This window comes from Parambassis ranga, chromosome 2 (genome assembly GCF_900634625.1).
Source record: "Parambassis ranga chromosome 2, fParRan2.1, whole genome shotgun sequence".
Lineage (NCBI taxonomy): Eukaryota > Metazoa > Chordata > Actinopteri > Ambassidae > Parambassis > Parambassis ranga.
Window position 1 is genome coordinate 11262307 of NC_041023.1, and position 20567 is coordinate 11282873.

At 40.3% G+C, this 20567-nt stretch overlaps 2 protein-coding genes across 4 annotated transcripts in view; both read left to right on the plus strand.

The window, feature by feature from the left end:
* The first annotated feature begins 415 nt into the window (after nt 1-415).
* On the plus strand, nt 416-7260 carry hepacam2 (HEPACAM family member 2). Of its 2 annotated transcripts, none has more exons than XM_028396940.1 (9): nt 416-630; nt 3237-3596; nt 3683-3970; nt 4565-4864; nt 5584-5709; nt 5920-5941; nt 6024-6058; nt 6283-6365; nt 6437-7260. In XM_028396940.1, exons 1-9 carry the CDS (start codon nt 573-575, stop codon nt 6545-6547), a joined length of 1383 nt encoding a protein of 460 aa, XP_028252741.1. In that variant the 5' UTR covers nt 416-572; the 3' UTR covers nt 6548-7260. The 2 variants fall into 2 exon arrangements, with proteins under 2 accessions (XP_028252741.1, XP_028252750.1); XM_028396949.1 differs by lacking the exon at nt 416-630 and adding an exon at nt 2380-2512.
* Nucleotides 7261-9261: 2001 nt separating this feature from the next.
* Nucleotides 9262-20567, plus strand: part of vps50 (VPS50 subunit of EARP/GARPII complex) — a 76701-nt gene continuing 65395 nt past the window's right edge. For both annotated transcript variants that reach the window (XM_028397315.1, XM_028397323.1), the window contains exons 1-4: nt 9262-9402; nt 9832-9900; nt 16202-16324; nt 17262-17333. In XM_028397315.1, coding sequence (XP_028253116.1) covers nt 9370-9402; nt 9832-9900; nt 16202-16324; nt 17262-17333 — 297 coding nt within the window. In that variant the 5' untranslated portion in view covers nt 9262-9369. The remainder of the gene's footprint in view (nt 9403-9831; nt 9901-16201; nt 16325-17261; nt 17334-20567) is intronic.

Sequence of the window (20567 nt, forward strand, 5' to 3'; positions counted from 1 at the left end):
GTCACTGAATTTTGTCTGAAAAATGATATCTCTGATATTGACACGTCTTTATGCTGAGGGCATCTACATTCCTCTGTCAGTTTTAACACAGTATTAGTCTATTTTAGCCCTGTCTTCATATTTCCAGATATACTGCTTCCTGGTGTGTCCACCGATGGCTCTGTAATGTAACAAAGCTGTGTGATGTTAGTAGTTAAAAGCTTTGTTTCACAGCCTGGGGCAGCAGACAGCTTGTGCATAGTAACGTAAAGAAACGGTTTCCATTCTAACTATCCTTTTACAGTTTCTCTTTGACAGAGTGAAACCCTCAGCCTAAGGCAGCTCTGTGTCGTATCTCTCTGCCAGGTGGACCTCTTTTTAGACCTATAGTGTCACATGGGAGGGGCATAGAGCTGCATGCAGGGAAGCTAGCTCCTCTTATTTCCCTGGCAAATGTTGTCACCACAACCAGTCACATTTCTCTCCTCCTCCTCTTCCACTAACTCTTGTTCCTTTCCTTCTTTCCTACATCCCTCACTCTTTGCCTGCCTGCCTGTCAGAAGTTCCACATATCCCCTTGAGGATAAGATGCCATGGAGGCCACAGGAAGGACAGCGCTCTTCGTCTGCTCTGTTCTCTTCTTCCTAACAGGTGAGTGTTGTGGTTTTTGATATTGTGCTTGAGTTGACAGTGTCAGTGTTACTGTTACTGTGGTTGCTGTGTTTACTCAGTTGGTAGGGTGAAAATAAGGGATGATTTAAGGAAGTTTTCTTGAGGTGCTCAGAATCACAAAAATCCCTGTGTGAAATCTTTTAATTTGATATTAAGTTATGTACATGTTTATTTTGAAAACTTTGTAACATGTAAGTGTGAGATGTGAGGTTTTTACACTGTAATCCTTTCCAGTCGCTGTCCGAGGTTTAGCGCTCCTCCTTTTTAGTGTCTGTCTTGTCTTCTTTTGCATGTACTTTCCACAGTCACTGCTGCGTGACGGCACAGAATTAGCTTCTCTACTGCTGTCGGCTGTAGGTAAAGACATCAAGACTGGGTCAGTGGAAAGAAGAAGTGACCCCGGCCACAGCTCTGTGACTCAGAGATAACAGACATCACCCCTCACATGACAAGATAAATCTAACAGAAAAGTAGCTCAAACAGAGAGTCCCCCCCTGCTTTGATGTTTGTAGCATCAACCTTCCTTGAGGAGCACTATTTGTCTTATCAAAGAAAGGACAGAAGATGGTGGACACACACCCGCTGACTTTATTTAGTGTCCAAACAACTTGGACATGTGTGAGGGTGATAAGAGGCAGGTGCTTGTGTGTCTCCGCATGTAGCTCTTTGAATGTGTGTGTGGCCACTAAACGAAGATATGCTCAGAGCCCATTGTCACCCGTAATCTCCTCTCTATCACCACAACAATATCCAAGCTGTTTGGGGACAACAGTGAAGGAGCGGGCTCGGCACACTTCTCCTCATTCTGCCTTTTCACCGGATCTCAGCTGGTGTAAACACAGGCACACTCCTGCTACTGACAACACACACACACATGCACTGAAACTGGCCTGAAGGTTCTAAGAGAGGAACATGTCGCAGGGGTGTCTGTGCTGCATCTATTATTTAGGACATAACACCACACACACAGTAGCTCTATTGTGATGGGCAGTCATCACCAGAGACCTGGCTGACACCAGCTGGATGTCAGGAGGAGGAAATGTGGGGGTGGGGGTGGGGGTAGATTAGGAGAAAGAAACAGATAGGAGGGAAAATTTGATACTTTTCCCCTATTTTCATATCAAAGTTTAAAGTGTGTCGGGTAAAAAGATGCAAATAACAAATGTGTTGTTTAAAGAATTTTCAACTTATTGATGATCATAGACTTAAAATGAAATCCTCTAACATAATCTTTTTGGTTTTAATAGTTTGTTTTTCAGTGTTTTTTATCACTATACCTTTTTAAATTGTTGCAGTTGTAGTTCATGACTATCTGATCATTTGTTTTCTTTTTGTGCTGAAACTGAAAAAGAGCAGATACACAGACAGAAGCGAGTAGAAGTATGAGAAAGTGGAAGTTGAGATTACTATGAACAAAAACTGTGAGTTTTGTTTCACAGTAGCACTGCCTACTCACATGCTGCTGCCTAACACAACCTGCCAGTAAACACACTTCACCATTTCACTTCACTTTTTGAACATGGGTCGCAGCATTGTATGAATGTGTGAGAACAATGTGGCTATTTAACTTCAATACTAATATCTGCTGAGAACCACAAATTCCTCTTTCTATTCTCTTCTTGTTTTTGTCTGTTGTGTTGTGGGTCTGTAACTAATGAACAAAGTGTCCCGGCAACAAGCCACAACTTCAACAGACAGAGAGAACTGTAAATGAACAGTAGTTACCTCAGACAGCCCAAATGTTTGTTTCATGAGGAGTCATGATCAAAAAGACCTGCCTCATCCCTGTCTGACAACAATGATGCAGTGAGCTGGGTCAATATTAACTCACCACAGTTACAGGATCTGGCTGATTAGAAAGGTAGGATACAGATTAGACTGTATGATTAGACAGGTAAAACAGAGCTGGCTTCATCATTTAAATGTAAGCTTTGTTTTGCTTTAATTCTCTCAACTATTAGCACAATGGGACTAAAATGTTTTTTTTTCTGCATCATATAATATATACTCTATGTGCAAATTCAATTTTAGAGTGAATTCTGGTGCAGTAAAATGTAGTTAAAGTGAGTAAACAAAAGCTGAAATTTAATTCTGTAGAGTAGTCCAGTCTACAGAAAAGTTCCAATATCCGGCTGCCACACACACAGCCCTGGCACCCGAGGTGGGAGCTGGTAGTGCCAGTAGGTTTGTTGGTGAAGAACGCAGAGAGCAGGAGGGACTATAACTGGATTTACTTGCTCAAATGTCTGCATTTACACAACAAAACAAACAGAAAGTGGATCATATCTTGGACCAAGCATCAGACCTTGAAAGAACCAGAACCCCATATTCTTGTCGGACTTGTGTGTAAAATCTGCTGCGTGAGCTCTAAATTGACAAAATACTAAATTAAAGGTCAAATGTAGCTTGGGCTAACTGGAGCAGTTTTTATCCTGTTGTCAGGAAACATGCTCAGTACTTTAAGTGTTATTCCCTTAAAGTATTTAATGTCTTTGAGTCACTGAAGGGACAAGTTATGGAGTAATGTTCAATGTGTGAATCCTAAAATGAATGTGCAATAACTCCCATTGTCTCCTCCAACTCAGAGATCAACTCTGAATTCATCCACATCCCATCCCTGGTCCTTCACGGCATTGAAGGGAAGCCTCTTCTCCTGTTTGTGGAAACCCGCTTTCCACTGGAAGAAGCTGAGATCCAGGGAACCTGGTCTCACACCAAACCAAGTGGCACCAGGACTACGCTGGTGACATTTACCAAACAAACAGCAATCATTGACATGATGTACCGCAACCACCTCCTCTTCAGAGAACCAAATGTTTCTTTGAGAATCCGGGAGTTAGACAAAGATGACGAAGGGGATTATCATCTGAGCCTCAACATAGAGTTTCATAACAAAACAGGACTGGTGGTCAAAAAGGAGAGAACAGTCCGTGTAACGGTAGATGGTGAGTTACTGTACATGTGTCCAATGTCTCCTGACAAGATGATGTATGATAAATTGACCAGTGTTTCGTGATTTTTTCCCCCTTAGTCCCTGTGTCCACCCCAGTTATTGTGAAGAGCCCATCACATGCAGTCATTGAGGACAAGGCGAACGTAACTTGGACTTGTTCTGTTCAGAGAGGAACAAGAGTTGTGTTCCAGTGGCTCAGAGACAATGTCGCACTGGCTCCCAGTGACAGATACCACTTCTCCCAGAACAACTCCACGCTGTTGATCAGCCCTGTGCAGAAAGAGGACAAGGGGAATTATCGCTGCCTGGCTAGCAACTGGGTCACCCAGGTCCAACACAGCAGGCCCATGGATCTCACCGTCTACTGTAAGTATCTGTCTGTCTCTGTTCTCTCTGTCCCTGTCCCGGAAATTGCCTAGCAGATGTTCCTGTAGAAATACTGAAGGAAAACTACGCAGCCTTCTGTGTTGTCTCTTTTTCACGATTGTCCTGAAAGTATTAGGTCACATGTAAATTTCTGTGAGATCAGCCTAGTCACAGACAGCTGTAAACACATGGCTGTATTTGCATGACTTATCTCACAGGGCTCCTGTGTTCTGCCACAAAGGTTGTAGATGTATTGATAAACTATACTGGTTTCAGACCTTTAGAAAGCCTTCCTGATAATTTATTTGAATGCTGTTTAATTTTTCACAAAACTGTGGATTCTGTTGTACATTTATCTGCAAGTTCCCTCCCTCCTCTTCAGTGCGTTCAAACACTGGAGGTAATAACTTGACTCTCATCCTTCTGCTTGTATAGACAGAGCATGTTTGTGTTTCAACCTGCATGATGTACTGTGTGTACATATTCTTTCACTGTCACCATGTTTACTTTTTCACTTTGCCTCCCCTGTCATATAATCGCTAAAAACCGAAAGAAAATGTCTCAGCTGCAAACTGTGCTGTTTCCCTGACCCAGATGGACCATACAACCTGGAGGTGAACTCTGGCCAGGGCCTGCGGACAGGGGAGGTGTTCACCATCAACCCCGGTGAACTGGTCTTCTTTGAATGCCAGGCCGACTCCAACCCGCCAAACAGTTACGTTTGGATCTCCAAGCGCCACAATGCCACACAGATCATCACTGAGGGCCCGCGGCTGGAGGTGCGCTCCTACAGGCTGGCTCAGGCTGAGGAGTACCTGTGCCGTGCCTTCAATAATGTGACGCAGAAACAGGACGAGGCCCAGTTCACTCTGGTGGTGGCCAGCTTAGGAACAGGTGGGTAGAGGGTGGAACATGGCAGGGGGTAGCAGAGCGTGGGCAGGTTTTGGGAATCCTCTGAGATAAACAGAGAATTCCCACAGTAAACAGTGTGTGATGCCAAAAGGAGAAGAGGTGGCTTTAAGAGATATAACTTGGCTGTAAAAACAAGAAATGAAACAAGTTATGGAGGCAGCGTGAGATATACAGTACACATCTGAAACTGAGGTTTTATCTCTGTTGCTAGGTTCGACGCCTGCAGTCTGTATTAAAGTTCAGTGGCTGGGAAAGTAAACAGTGGATAACAGCTGTTGTATGTGTTGACTAAGTTTTATAGCATGTGCAGTTTCTGTGTGCTGAATGCAACATTGATATGTTGCCTTGGTGATACCGAGAAAGGCACATTGATGATTACTGCTGATGGCTATGATTTAAAATGCTGTATAATGAGTCAACAGAGGTCATGGCAGCTTTTGTTTTCATTGGCATTATAAGTCTCTAAATCAACCTTTAAAAAAACTACAGAATTACAGTAACCAGAGACATTAGAGTCATTATAGCTGTTGTGAAAGGTGCAACTTCTGGAGGGACATGGTACAATATGTGCAGCGACCAATGAGGAGACTACATTGAGAGTTTGTTGTTGGTGTTGTTTTTAAATTACATTAACATTTGTATTTGCTAGGATCTTTTGATACTGGAACACTATGAACTGCATCACAACTGTTTATTTGCAGGGAAAGAGAAGCATACCCAGGATGCTGGCTCTGTATCTCCACTGGCAGCCATTACAGTTTGCTCTTTGTTTGTCATTGGCTGCATGCTGCTGTTCTTCCTCAGGAGATCCTGCCATCCAAAGAAGGGTAGATAAAGCCTCTTCTTCATCTTCTTCTTGTATCTTCTTGTATTTACTCCTGAGATGTCTGTTTAACATGTCCAAATACCTCCAAATCTGATGTCTAAGATGTGAATATTTTTGACTTCCTAATTAACGAGTGCAAACTGTCTTTAAATAGGTCAAGTTAGTATTTGTCAATAATTATCTGTCTCTGTGTCTCTCTTCTGTGACACAGTGCTAATGAACATCTATAACAGGTAAGAGAAATTTAACACGGACATGTAACATGCCTTTAATTCAGCTTTAATGTTGACACTTGTATGTGCCTGTTTTTGGCAGACCGTTCTCAGAACAGAAACGACCACATCGTTCAGGTAAACTACTCTTTGTTTACTTTAAAATTGGATGCTCTTGTATTTACAATAAATTTGCATCTTACACCACTTTAATGAAGGAAATAATGGCTGATTTTAAGCTTTTACTTTATAGTCTAAAGTCCTCTTTAAAGTCAGGATAGAGACACAGACAGGATGAATAATTTCAGCGGAAGTGTAGGTGGTTTAAAATAATGCTGTTTTTTGTATCTAAAATGTTTTAGCATTAGCAGGACATGAGGATGCAACAGAAGACTTTGGCATCTACGAGTTTGTCTCCATACCTGGGAAAATGGATTCTGCACAGGTATTTAACACACATTCTTTTACATTTTTTTAAATGCATGTTTTTACTTACCCAATGCATCCACCTTCCAGGCATCATGCAGGTCTCTATCTCGCCTGGAGTCAATTCAGGATATGCACACTACCATCTACGATGTGATCAGACACGTTCCTGAAACTCCCAGCCACAGTTTGTTAAATTAACTCCCAGCCAGAGAGCTGAACTGAACTGTTGTTTCACTTGAAGACTTCTGTGTAGCTTTATTCTCTTAAGTCTCTGTTATCAAAACCTGGCACGCTGCCTTTGGTGGCCTAGTCTGTTGCACAGGGGATGAAGGAGACTTGTGTGAGTACACATCCTGATCATGCACTGCTGTTGTGGAAAGTTTGGGACAGATGTTAAAAAGTCTTTTTACTGACATTATTGTGAGAAGAAAATGCATGTATGTCTCAATTCTTATATGTGAAAGTATAACTGCGGATTTGTTTATTTTCACTTGAGAGAATTTCGCTATAAAACAAGCTAGTTAACAAAATTTTAGGTTCATTTATCACAAATCCCCCATTTACAACATAAATTCAATTAAAACAATTAATTTATCAGTAATATTAAACATTCCCTCTTTGCATGTTTTTTTAAGTGTTATAATGAAAGCATTTTCTTGTATAAAATATTTTCAGGTTAATTGTAAATAGTGTACATGAATTATCTTGCAGATTCTTTATACACATTATTTTATTTCTGTTTTCCTGGCGTCTATTTATTTCAACTGCCAAATGTAGCATTCTTTCTGCTCTCCGTGGATAAAATGAAATGTTAAGACGAGAAAATTATGATTAATAACTCCTAAATTATTGTACAGTTTGCATTCACATGTGTGTATTTTGTACTTTATTAAAGATATAACTGTTTACTATTCAGGGTCATCATGATTATGTGTGTATTTTACTACAACCTAACAAAGATTAATGATGCGTTCTACATGGAATGAGCTTGAAATGAACATTTTTATTTCACACATCCTGAAAAAAAATGAAGCCAGCAAAGCTGTCACTTCTTCTGCTGCTTCACACCCAGTCTTTGAAGTCTTGGCTGTGCTCCCTGATCTCACACAAGTACAAGTTGGTATTTGTTGTCCCAAAATCGCTGTGGAGCACTTGCTTCAGTCTCAGCCTTGGTGTATTGGTATGCTGTGTACCTGGCCTGATATAGATAAAGGCAACGACAGACGGATGGTTCAGCATGTGGCAGAGTGCCCTCCACCTGCTCCTGCTGACACTGTCACGAATAGATGAAAGTGGGTGTGTGCCTGGATTGGTGTGTGCAAGAAGAAGAGATATTGAAATAATAAAAAAAATACAATGTAAAATTTTGACCTAATTGAAAAAAGTCATAGAGACAGTTGTCTTATATGTCTGTTATGATGTGGCTGATTATCACAGCACTGTGTCCTCATTGTGTAACACTCATGCTGAGTCTTCTATTCAATGTCATGTCAAATTAACACAGTTTTTGAAGCAGGTGAAATAGGTGTTTTGATAAAAAAAGGTGTTAATTAATTTTCATGAAATCCTAATTGTTTTGCAATATTTGCTCTATATGACAACATATTACTAATTAAAAGGGAATTCATTTTAAAGCTCTAATCCTCACAACATGTGGCTTATCATGCTGCTCCCCTGCATAACAACAAGTAGTTTATTAAATCTAATTCTAATTATAGCTCATGAACTGACTGACTGAGTGTGCGGTGTCTTTTGTGGTGACATCTCCGGGTAGGGGTTGCCATCTGTTCCGTCTCAGTGTATGCTTTAAGGGAGGCTTCACACTGTGGATGAGTGCCTAACAAACAACAGTGGAGTAAATCCACCTAAGGAGAGCGACCTCACCTTCATTTGACTGGGAAATAGCCCGAGGCATCATTAACCAGGAACTGCAGTGCTCGCAGTGCCTGCTGTCTGCTGCATGCTGCCTGCTTTTAACCAAGTCGTTGCTCGACACAAATACATAAAAGGGCAATTACAAAGCAGGCTGAATAGGACTGTGTGCACGGTTTTGAGTAATTATTTGGAATTGTTTCCAATGCAGAGCCAGGTTTAATGGCCTGCCTGGCTAAGGTGAAATGACACCACAGAGTCATGGATGGCATGTTCATTCTGAATAACAAAAACTGCGAAAATACACAGACAGAATCTGTGGCTAGCTTTGCTATTTTTTACATTAGCTGCTCAAGTCAATGTTAAAAAATATACCACTAATAATTACCCAGAATAATATCAATTGATAATTATTGGATTATGAGTGAGTCATAGGTTTAATCTATAATCACGAATCAATATTTTTATAAAATGATCAATTTATTACAAAAGTAAAGTGCAGGAGTAAATCTGATTAATTATATATGGACAAATCCATTAAATGACAACGGATATGTGTGTTGAGTTTAGCATTAATATTAGTTTAATATTAGTTGCTAAAAATTTCAGCCTCCGTTCATTTTCTGTGATGTTAAATTACCACCATCCAGTGGTGTACAATAGCAATACATGTATCTCAATGTTAATGTTTGAGACAAATATGAATATATTTTTACTAATCCCCTTCAGGTCAGCTGATTTTCTAACTCTACAGAATTTCTTGAGAAGAAACCTCACCCAATCCATCTCAGGAGGCATGCTGGTTCACTGTGGACATGGTTGGAGCAGTAGCAGGTAAACTGACTCATGACTTATGATCATATTTTCTTTAACAGTGATAAAGGTTTGGACCTTAGTATTTAAAAGAAACCCTGGCTTTAATACGTTTTACACATGTGATATTACAGTATGGCTATTACAAGAGAGGGGCACATCCTAAGAATACATTTCCCAGGATGCGTCAGGATTTTTCCGGTTCCTGCAGTGCAAGTCACGTGATACGTTTACTATGGCTTCCTTCTCGTAATAATGGAGGCGTACTGTTGACAACCAGACAAACCTGAAACTTCTGTCATTTATTTTATCGGATCACAAAAAGTGGACTTACGATGCAGAAGATCAAGTCTCTTATGGCCCGACAGGTGAGTAAAGCAGGTTTACAAAGACGTAGCTGCTGGCTTTTAGTCTCTGAAACCTGCAGTAGCTTGCATGACAGTTAGCTAAGCTAAGCGGCTAATTTGACAGCTCATCGTGTGGGTCACTAAAAGGCATATTTAAGACCGGTTAACATCACTTTTTCAGCGACTGTATCACAGCTACGTACAAAGAAAGCCTGGTTGTGCCATTAGAGAAGTACAATAACAACAACAATGGATGCTGGGCGGTGAGGGAAGTTCTCATCTTGCACGAACAGTAATGATAGACTCAGTGGTTCACTATTGGACACAGCAGCGCATATCGCGTTCAGAAATCTGCCTGTCGGTTCCACTTTTTTTGGCACGATGTGAGAAACGGGAACAGATTCAAAGGTTTCAGTTAAACGTTCGTCTAACTTGCATTTATTTTGACAGGGTCTGAAAAGCCCCCAAGAGAGCATGGCAGATCTCAGTCCTGTGGAGAACCTGAGGATCCCAAGCAAGGTAAACCTCATTAAAGTGTAGCTGTCAAGGTTGTTAAGAAGCTTCATGGTTTTAGGATGTCTCTCAATGTTGGTTTGGCTGGCTTCACTGAGTATGGATACACACATATGGGTCATTCCTTTCAAATATTTTTGCATTATGAATGTGCTATATTTGCAGCCACTGTTAAAGTAACAATTTTGCTGAACTTGACAGTGCATCATTAATTACAAACGTGGTTAGATGCTCAGAATTTTGCATCAGCAAACTGATTTGTGTGTTTTTTAGACTGTAGTGCAACAAGCATTCATTTATATCAGACTAAACATCATCCATGTGATAACATGTTAACTCTTTGGCATCCTTCAAGAATGTAATCAGTCATGCTTTGTCACAGGAAGCATTTGTCATTATCCACTTGTACAAATTCAATTTGTCAAGAACAGACAGACCAAAACCATACAATGTCTTCTGTATAATGTGTAGTCACTTACCTTAACTGACACTTCAATGCACTGCTAGTTCCCTTGCTTTGACTTTGGCTTGTATAGTGATGACCTTCTATTAATGTGGCTGAGTACAATTTGGATGGTGACCAACTCCATTTATTTAACAGTGCTGGGTGATTCAACCAGACACTTCATTCCCCTTCTTTTAAACGCTTAGCTTCACACTGGTTTGATTGGTACCTTCTTTGCTGATGCACTGCATGATTATTTGCTGTGCAAGCTAAGTCCTGGAAAAGATAGGGCTAAAAAGGAAGTGTTTTTGTCAGTTTACCAGTGAGAGTTGTAAAAGGTCAAACAATAGAAAAAAATATGAGCTGTATATTAAGAACAAAGGGCTCATGCTGGATAACAAAGTAATTAGTGGACATTTTATTATCTTGGTGCAATGCTTTGTAGATACTATAGTGTATGCTGTTGTTTGACCTGTAAAACACCTAGTCACACAGATCTGTTGTAAGATAAGCATTGTTCTCCATGTGTTATTATACCTCGACTGCTGGGATTTGTTTATTTTTGTAGGTAGCATGTTTCTCCTGGATAAGTATCAGGTGATGTGGTCAAACTGGATTTGCAGAAATTGAACACCATTTTGGTTTTAAGATGGGAATACTATTCACCTTAGTTAAAATTGTACCCAGGAATGACTCTAGATCTTATCACAGCCACTATGTTCAGCTGAAGTGATATGAAGCAGTGTAGAAGAAGAAAAATAAATATAGTTGTTGTGAGGACTGAGTTCAACACAGCCAGTCAGAAATTCACTCTCCTGTGTAGACTGTAAAAAACACCTGCTTATTGTGTGATGAGCCAAAACACAGGGCATCATTGTTTGATGATATTATACTGTGGCTTCATTTACTTTTCTGCAGGCCCTTCAGCTTCCAAGAAAAAACAAATGAATCAGTCCCACGTAGGCCAGGCTTTATAGTTCTACTCGATCAAAAGGTGAATAATCCACTCAGTGTGCTGCCACAGTGACTGCTCTGTGCGGGAGTGTGACACCACTGCCAAGTATTATGATGCTGATACTCACTTATTAGAAACACTCATGTGTTTCCAACCATTTTAGCCATGATTCACATCATTTATCATCCTTCAGAAGCTGACAGCAACATCTGGTTAACTGTAGGGGGCTAACTGTTGTGGGCGATGATTGACAAATGATGCTGTCAAGTAGCAATGTGAACAGAGCCTCAGTGTTTGATATTGTTTAAGTAAAAAGCAAGAAAATGATAAAAATGCACTAGTTGGCCTGTAGTAAAGGCCCATTTTCTCTTATTGTTAAATTTATATCTTTGGGTTTTAGGCTGTTTTTTTTATTTACAGTGACACCATGGGCTCTGGGTTGGACTAGCATAGTTCATAATAGGTTTAGTAGTAGCTACCTAATGTACATGCCAATTAGTATGTAAGGCAGTTTTTGAGGTTCATGCCAGTTTCTCACAAACTACTTTGAGTTATGCTGTTTTACAATCTAATGAGTAAGTTTTTTTGATCTAAAATAGCTGACAAGATTTTTGGAGAAGCTCTGGAACAAACAAATAATAGTATTATAGTTTCTGTGTGATTATAATCTATGATCTGACACACTAAAGAGAAATGCTTTAAGTAACTTTTCTACTGACGTAAATGTCGGGCTGTTTCCTGGAGTCTGTGCTTGATAAACAGAAATGTTATATATATGTGCAGTAACTATTCCTCGGCAGAAGGGGGCACCCTCTGTTTACTCATTGCACATTTTTGTCAGACTTAAAGAGCATTATTCAGGTACACACAAAAGAAAATATTTCATCTATCAATCAATCATCACCTGCCAAACATTGCATACATATTTTAAAATAGTAGAACTAATATGATTGCTGGACTACATCCAGCATCCTGCAAAAACTACGAGGACATGTTCAATAACCTGTCATTGGTTCACTACAGAATACCTTGAAGGGCATTACTTTCATGATTCACATGAGATTTGGGGTTGGACCCAGGCAGGTTTTGTAGATCAGCCACTGTCTAATTATTATTTTATATTATTATATATAATATTATTACATCCAAGAGCCTTAGAGACTTACTGACTGATCTTGTACATTCAATCAAAAATTCAATGTTATTATCTGTTAACAGCTGTCAGCAATATTGAAGCGTGGATAGTGCTGTTGGATGTGATTGTGTCACAGTATCCCAAAGGACAGAAGCAGATGAGGATATACACTTGCATACATATTTAACACTGATTACAATGAGGAGGTTTTGATTTGCTCATCTAATGAATGAATCCATAGTGGAAATAATTGGCCCTGCTCTCACTCTCCCCACCCTGCCGTCTTTCCTTCTCACAGGATTTTCCATGACCCTCCTATTGTATATTCAGCTTTTTGTGTTATCATTTGTAGCATGTTTAATTTTTCCATTTTTAATCAACAGCCCAGACAAATATATCCACTTTGATAAAGCTTGTTAAATGTTCTGCACTTTAGATGCAAATAGATCTCTAATTTTTTGCAATGAGATGAGGATTTCATTAATTTGTGGAGCGATGGTTTGTTTGTCCCTCATCCTTCAAAGTGAAAATCGATCAAAGCCTCACAGCGGCTCATGTTTTGGGGTTTTCTCGCATGGGGCAGCGGGGCTGTCTGTTTTGTTTTGTGCCTGCACAGCGGCAGGGAAGGAGGGAAATTATTTAACCCGAGGTGGCCACTCAATGAGTCATTCACTTTAGGATGTTTTAAGCTTTGCATGTCACTGCAGGTGGGAGACTGAGAGGGGGAAAGGAGAGAAAGTTAGTGACACTTAGGATGTGAATTGCCCTAAACATACTGGACTGACAATTTAACAATTTCCCAATCTATCTGGCTTCACATGAGACATACGTCACCGTCCTTTGTTTTGCTCGCTCCTCTGTCTTTTTTTCTGCTCTAACTTTCGCTACCAGTGACTCATCCCCCTCATCCCCCTCCCTTTTTCACTTTCCCTCTCATTTGAGCTGATTTCCCACCCACCCTTTTGATGGTAGAGCATGAACTCCTACCTCTAGCTCTCCTTTCCAATCTCATGCACTCACCCACACATTTCCCCTGGGGGCTCCTGCTCACTCCCTTACCTGATTCAAATATGGCAACACACTCACTTGTCTGAAGATCTGTGCATTGCACATACATACACATTTTAATGCTTCATTATAGTCTTCCCAACAGCAATGTATGAGACTTACTGCAGTCTCAAAGAGACTCTGTCTGTGTAATTGAATGATGAAGCTATATTCTAAAATCATCAAAATTACTCATGGCAGCATATAACAGGGCTCTAGACTAACTTTTTGCACTGGTTGCACCGGTGCGCCTAACCTTTTTTTCTTGGGTGCACCGGCACAAATGTTAGGTGCACCGCATCACACATCACACAGCAGTTTGTTTTTTAATCACTGTCCATATATTTTATGGATCAGGCCTTAACTTGACACCTATCCTAATACAGAAGTTCTTTTCATCTTCTCTCATCATCTGCAGCTACATCTACTGTTTACCTGACGGCCTCGCAGGGCTGTAGCCAAAGTTTTAGAAATACTGAGGTCCAAAAATTGATCTCTAGTAAATATGAACGGGCTTAATAATCACATATCATCCTAAACTGACTTTGGACCTTGTTTAATGAACACAGGTAAATACAAATAAATAAATACATGTACCGATAGTACTCATTCAAATTATGGACAAACCAGCCAACAGGTCTGCCTGTCAGAAATCCATAATGAAGATTCAAAGTTACAGCACTCTTCAGTTCCCTGTTTGCTTTCTCTCTGTATTTTCTGGCTGTCGCTCCTCACTTATCTATCTGGCAATGGGAATTAAAAATTATTTAAATTATATACACCTTTATTTATTTAATAGTTGTGATTGAGATATATATTTTGTTTTCTTCAACACGTTTTTAATGCAGCTACAGTATCTCTTCTCTCATCTTCCTCACCTTTCTTCCTCAGTTTCTCCTGTGTCTCCTCTCTTTCTAAAGCTGAGCTCCAGCTGACAGACTTTTCATTCTGTCTGTTACAGTTTAGCTGTATGCAGATCTCATACTGGCAGACAATGCTCCACTGTAGCAGGATAATAACAATACTTTTTAAATACGCGTTCATCATGTTCTATAACTCCTTAAACCAGCTGACTGCTCGGCCTTCATGGATGGAACCACACAGGTTGTTCAGTCTGTTATGATGCTACGAGCACGTCACGCCCCCTCCCTGAACATGACCGGCTCGTTATCGTCACTCATTCAGGTCAACAGCAAATTAGCAAAACCCGCATAGTAGCAACAAATCCTGCTCCTCCGCACATGTTCACTTAAACTGCGGTTTCTGCTGTTCAGCAGCGAAACGTCTTTAAACCCTGTCTGTCTTTGTGTGCGCGCTGCAGTCAGAGGGCCGTATGAGTTCTGCACACACGTTTTAAAAAGTCCGGGCCGAAACGACTTTGTTCTCGTCACCTCGGGAACACGAACAGATTTCTCCGTTCTCGTGGAGTATGGAACAAGCTTTATCACACAGCATCAGCTCTGCGCAGCATATGTCCGCGTTCTTCTTATGAATTTTCGGTCTCAGCTGACCGCAGCAGACACGTTTTCAAAGACACACACACAGAGGTCCCGCCCTTCACCGTCTCTGATTGGCTTAGACCACGATATGGGCCTGATGTGTGTCTGTTGCTGGACCACAGGGAGACTTTTGAGAGTCGCAGAGAATGTATCTCCCTCTTACAGCTGGTCGTACCGGTGCGACCTCTGATATTTTTTGGTTGCACCTTTGAGAAATTAGGTCGCATGTGCGCCCAAAATGGTCGCACTCTAGAGCCCTGTATAAATGTCACTTAGAAAGACGCGCTGCACACCTCATCGCCCTGCTGCATGCGTCATGCTGATAGCAGCTGGGAAAATATTTGTGGTTAGGCAGGTGTGCAACAAGGTTTTCTTGATCAATGTCTGTTATCCCATGACATTGTTGATTTACTAGGTGTGTGAATATCTCTGATACTCTCTGATACATCGACACATTTATTTTCGCCCTACAAATCCAGCATGTTAAACTATAATATATTGCTGCATGCATGTGTGTATTGATGGCTGTGGTCCAGGCTGAGATATCTCTGGGACAGTTTGATGTATTGTCAAATTTAGTTTAAATAATTACATGCCTTCATGATCAAACAAAAAAGCCATAACACTAAGTGATTTTTTGACAAAGTCATTGTTCCTTATTTTGTACTCCAGTAATGCAAAATTGCAGTAACTTCACAACTTTGATATTGACAGGTGACTGTATCTTGCTCATTAAGGCAGTCAGAGGAGGATGTGGGATTAAAACCCTTCATCTAAAAAGACTCACTGCAGCAGTAAGCCCCGACGGATGCACAGCGTGTTAATCAATAAGGCTCTGATGTTTCTGAGAGATTTTCAGAAGGGGAATCTCTGTCCTGTTTTATTCTTGCGGTCATTATGTCTTCTTGTCTTTCTTCTCATGGCAGCCTGCCATGCCCCATGACAGCTGTCCAACGAAACAGTTTGCAATCTTCTCCCAAACCCAAACTGTGATTAACATTTCTCCTTTACTTTCACAGTGAAGAGTCACACACCCACACTTTTCCCTTCCCATCCCTACTTCTTTTTATTTGCCTATCCGTCTCCTTCCCTTATTTCTACAGTGGTGGACCTATTGTCTCTATGTCCCCCTGCATCTGCAGTTTCCTACTACATATGTCAAGGACATCCTTTAACTTTCTCTTTATTGTTGTGTGATTTTCTCTGTCTGTCTTGGCCTTTTTCAGGAGGAGTTGCGGGAGCTCAGGGAGCAGCCCATCGACCCCCAGGCAGAGCAAGAAATCATTGACAGCATTGAGGAAGTCTACTTTTCAAATGACTCCTTTGACATGGTGCAACATGAACTGGAGGTCAGATTCTCTGTATGAATGCCGTGTGCTTGTCCTGTTGACTGAATGAGCAGCACCACTCACTTGTAAAATGATGGCAGGAGACTTGCTTCTAAGTTCCCACGCCCCCTACATAAAATAATAATCCCATTGAAGCCACCACATTTCAGTAGCTTTGATAGGAGTGGTATTGCATTTCTAATGTGAATAAACGTGGTTTATTGTGCGTTGAAGCCTGTCTGACTGACAGAAATAAAGCTCTTTTTTACCTGAGCTGCTGTTTCTTACACTTCTACTGAGCCGCATGCATACCATTGACGTCCGGATTGATGGATTGCATCTGCTCAACAGAAGAAGGGTGTGAAATCTCATTAGATTTATCTTGGTATTGCTACACCATCTGAAATGAGACTCTCAGTCAAGGGGAAAGTAATTACCTATCATCCTTTGGGCCATGGATTTGTAATATCTTCTTTCCTTAGCAGAGTTTGTTTGCTGTTTACTAAATAATGTTCTTTACCTTCTTTACTAATCTGACTTGTGATCTGGGAAAGTGTATTTAGGGAGCAAATTCTTTTTGTTTTTTTGTTTTTTTTTTAAGAGGAAGAGATGCACTTATCATCAATTGCACCAGTGAAACCAGCTTAAGGTCTTTGAAAATACTTTATGAGATATCTTTGAAAAATTAAGATGCTCAGGAGTGAAGATTAGCTTTCTTAAGATAAATGGAATCCCTGCTATTGCCCATACCAGAACTTTGACACTGTTCTACTTTGAACATTTTTTCTGGCTGACAAGTGCAAAGCAGTAACTTACTGTGATCACTCCAAAACATGTTTGGAAATGACATTCAGCTGCATAGAAGTAAAAGAAGATGCAGGAATTTTGGCTGGTATCAGCTGTGTAGATGAGATGTATTGTAAACAAGCATTAAAGATGTATGTTTGTGTGATTATAGAAACTCCCTCCTGAGCTGAACCTGCAGGAGCTTGAGGAGTACAGAGACAAGCTCAAGAGACAACAGGCTGCAGTAAGTATCTCATGGTCTGACCTCACACATTGTGAGGTCAGACCATATATGTGTCATCTCTGGCTTATATACCTATTTATATATTCATTTATTTTATTCTCTTTTTTTAAATCATGGTTCTTTGTTAGTAGTCTCTTACATGACTTATCCATCTCTATGGCAGCATCATCGATAAGTGTTGCTATCATGGCAGTGATCTTTATTTATCATGCTATATAGTAGAAAGTCTCAAATAAGTTTCTAAATAGTGTCCTTTAATGTTTTATTTCAATTGGAAACATCTTCACACCACAGGTTTTTCTCACAAGGGCTTCAGTTTTGTTGTTTGTTTTTTTCTTTGGTTTCATAATGTGTAATCCTCGGGAGATATGTGTGCAGTAACTGAGTATTAGAGAAGCCGTTTGTCTGAAGGAGCAGGGAAAACAACTCTGAAAGGTCTTTCCAGGGGCATGTGTGCAGCAGTGCCAAACTATAATCACCCATAATGTCAAAAAATGTTATGCTTACGCAGACTGCAATCTCTGACAGCACCCAAGTGACTACATCTTTAATTAATTAGATATAAAACCTTCAGTTATGAAGTCGCTTGTTGAACATAAGGCTCTATGGAGAGTCAGCCTCTAGTGGCCATGTTAGGAACTTGCGATTGTGGAACTTTTGGCACATTTGCCTGATTTCATCATAAGTTCTGTTTTTAGTATTTCTGGAAAATGAAAGTTATAAACTCTTAAACTCAGCTTATCTTGCTGGCTTACACTGTATACATATAAAATATTAATGCAGCTTTAATGAACACCGACAAAGCCTGTTTTTGTTTAGATAAAAGCGTTGGACTTCTATATTGCTCCATTATCTAAAAGCAATACATCATAGCCTTCTACTGTTCATCCCAAAAGTCCTTCCTGCCTGACAAAACCTTTTGTCTGACAGTCATCGCTGCCAGCAAAAATGCCCTAAACACAATTTGTTTTGTTGCTTGTTGATGTTTTAAAGTACAAAGGAGGAATGGGATGGTAAAAATAAATTACTGATTTTGACCTGCACTCAATTGAGGTCTATGTGTCTGAACTCTGTTGGGCCATGACGTCACTGCCTGCCTGTAATTTCCATTACAGGAGAGGCCTTTCTATTGTGGCAGTTATTTGCAGATCATTCAGGTACTCACAGTTTCAGACTAGAGAGCTGGCCTGTCAACAAATTCTATTTATAGAAGCATGTGGGCGCACAAGCAGCACTTTTCTCCTCTGCTTCCTTAATCCTAACATTGCAGATTTTGCCCACCTACCCTCCTTTCTGACAAGCTTTTCTCACCTGTTTGTTTATCACCCCCTCTAGTTTTTTTGCCACATCTATTTCCTTCATTCCTCTCATCCCTTTTTTATATACATGCAGCTCCTCCTCTGCATCCCATCTTTTGACAGTTTTGGCAGTAGGCAATGAGCTGCCTGTTTACTTTAGATGATGCTCTGCCCTGTGGCATGGTGAGACCTGCACGTTAGTACTGCCCAGCACCCTAACTCATATCACACACATATCCTCTCCATTAGTCTTTCGCTTCCTCTGTGTTCCTGGCTGTTAGCCTGCTGGCACCCTGTAGGAATAGCCATGGTAATTGGTCCACTGAGCTGTCGGGCAGAAAATCCACAGATAAGTTTCTCAGGAAGCTTATCAATGCAAACTTACGTCCACATGAAAAGCCCTCGACCTGTTAATGTATGTCAAAGCCCTCAGGTGTCTTTGGTATACAGTGCAGTAAACATTTGTTTATGCTTACGTTTTCACAGTTTTTTTTAAAGTGTTTTCATCCCATTGATGAGACTGATGTTCTGAAAGAATAATTATATTATAAAGAATGATCGTTCATATTTATTGAAGATTGATTCAAGGTTCAAGGAAGGAAGGTATAGGCACATTGATTTTGCCATATTTTAACATATTTAAGAAAATATTTTTCATTATTAAGAATTGACCGCTAAACATGCTTTTTTACCTTAAAAAACACATAAAACAACATCGCTGCAATAACAGGGAACCTGTGTGATTGATTTCATGCTTTGATTTGGTTCAATATTATGACTTGTTACACTTGTTTGGCTGAAAAATCAATATTAACCTATGGATTACAAATGAGATGCAGGAAGAAGTTTGCAGTATGTTAATAGAACATGGCTTAGGAGCCTGCTAAATTTATAAATGTTGTCAGAATTCATTTGACTGTACAAGAAAGAAATTCTGTGCACATTTTATGAAATTCATTGAACTGAGAGAAGGTGTATGTGTGAATGAAAGATTGAGTACATGCACTACACTACCCTGTGTACTGCATGTACTATGTACCCTTTCTTACTCATTCTTCACTCCTGCTGTGTGAGGAGGTTTGTGTAGGAAATGTGTTGACTTATATTAACATTAATTTTGCTGTATGTGAGGCTAGTCTTAGGGCTAATTGACGTTTCATGCTGTGAGGCTTCGGCCTGTGTGGAAAAATATCAGGGTTCACAGGTGTGGCATGACACACATGCTTGTATCAAGCTATCAGGGCTTTCTTAAATCACGTTCATTACGTTAAAATAGTTTGTGTGGCAGAAGTCCATATGCATTGTTTAATCCTTCTTAAGAGCAGTATCTTGACATTTCATATTACAGTTTGCACCTGAAAGTGACCTTCGTTAAATGCTGAACGTCAGCAGGGCTGACGGTAGTAATGCAAATGAACATCTTCAATTTTTAATCAAACTTGAAAGCTGGAGATGACTCTCCCTCCTGCAGCAGTAATGAATTCTGTGTCTGTGCGCAGTCTCCCTTTTTTTATTTAAAGTTAGTAACGCTTATGCAATCTTTGCCTAAACCTTGCCAGCCTGCCAAGTTCTTCCACGTGTTTAAATTGGGGCTGGAATGATCTCCCACTGTGCAAGAGGGAGCTTCAGGTAGCGTATGTGTGGGTGAAAATGCAGCATGGGAGATTACATCATTGCACGATGACCATAGACACACATACAGATTGATAGTTTCAAAGTAGGGGCGTGTAACACAGTTGTTTTAGATGTCTGTCTGCCAAAGGAGGACATAGTAGGGGCTGATTATTTTTTTTTTTTACATTTTTTGGTGATGGTCTTGTGAGGAATCAGTAAAAAAGCATCACTGAGTTGAGTTCAGTCCTTTCCTTAGACTGACCTTCACTATTGGAGCAGCAGTGGTAGTTTGGTTTTAATGGACCTTATCATTTAGTCCACA

Coding starts and splice junctions, on each gene's coding strand:
- hepacam2 (XM_028396940.1), top strand. CDS start 573: ATGGAGGCCACAGGAAGGACAGCGCTCTTCGTCTGCTCTGTTCTCTTC. Junction 3,597..3,682: donor AGTCCGTGTAACGGTAGATG/GTGAGTTACTGT, acceptor TTTCCCCCTTAG/TCCCTGTGTCCACCCCAGTT. Junction 3,971..4,564: donor CATGGATCTCACCGTCTACT/GTAAGTATCTGT, acceptor TCCCTGACCCAG/ATGGACCATACAACCTGGAG.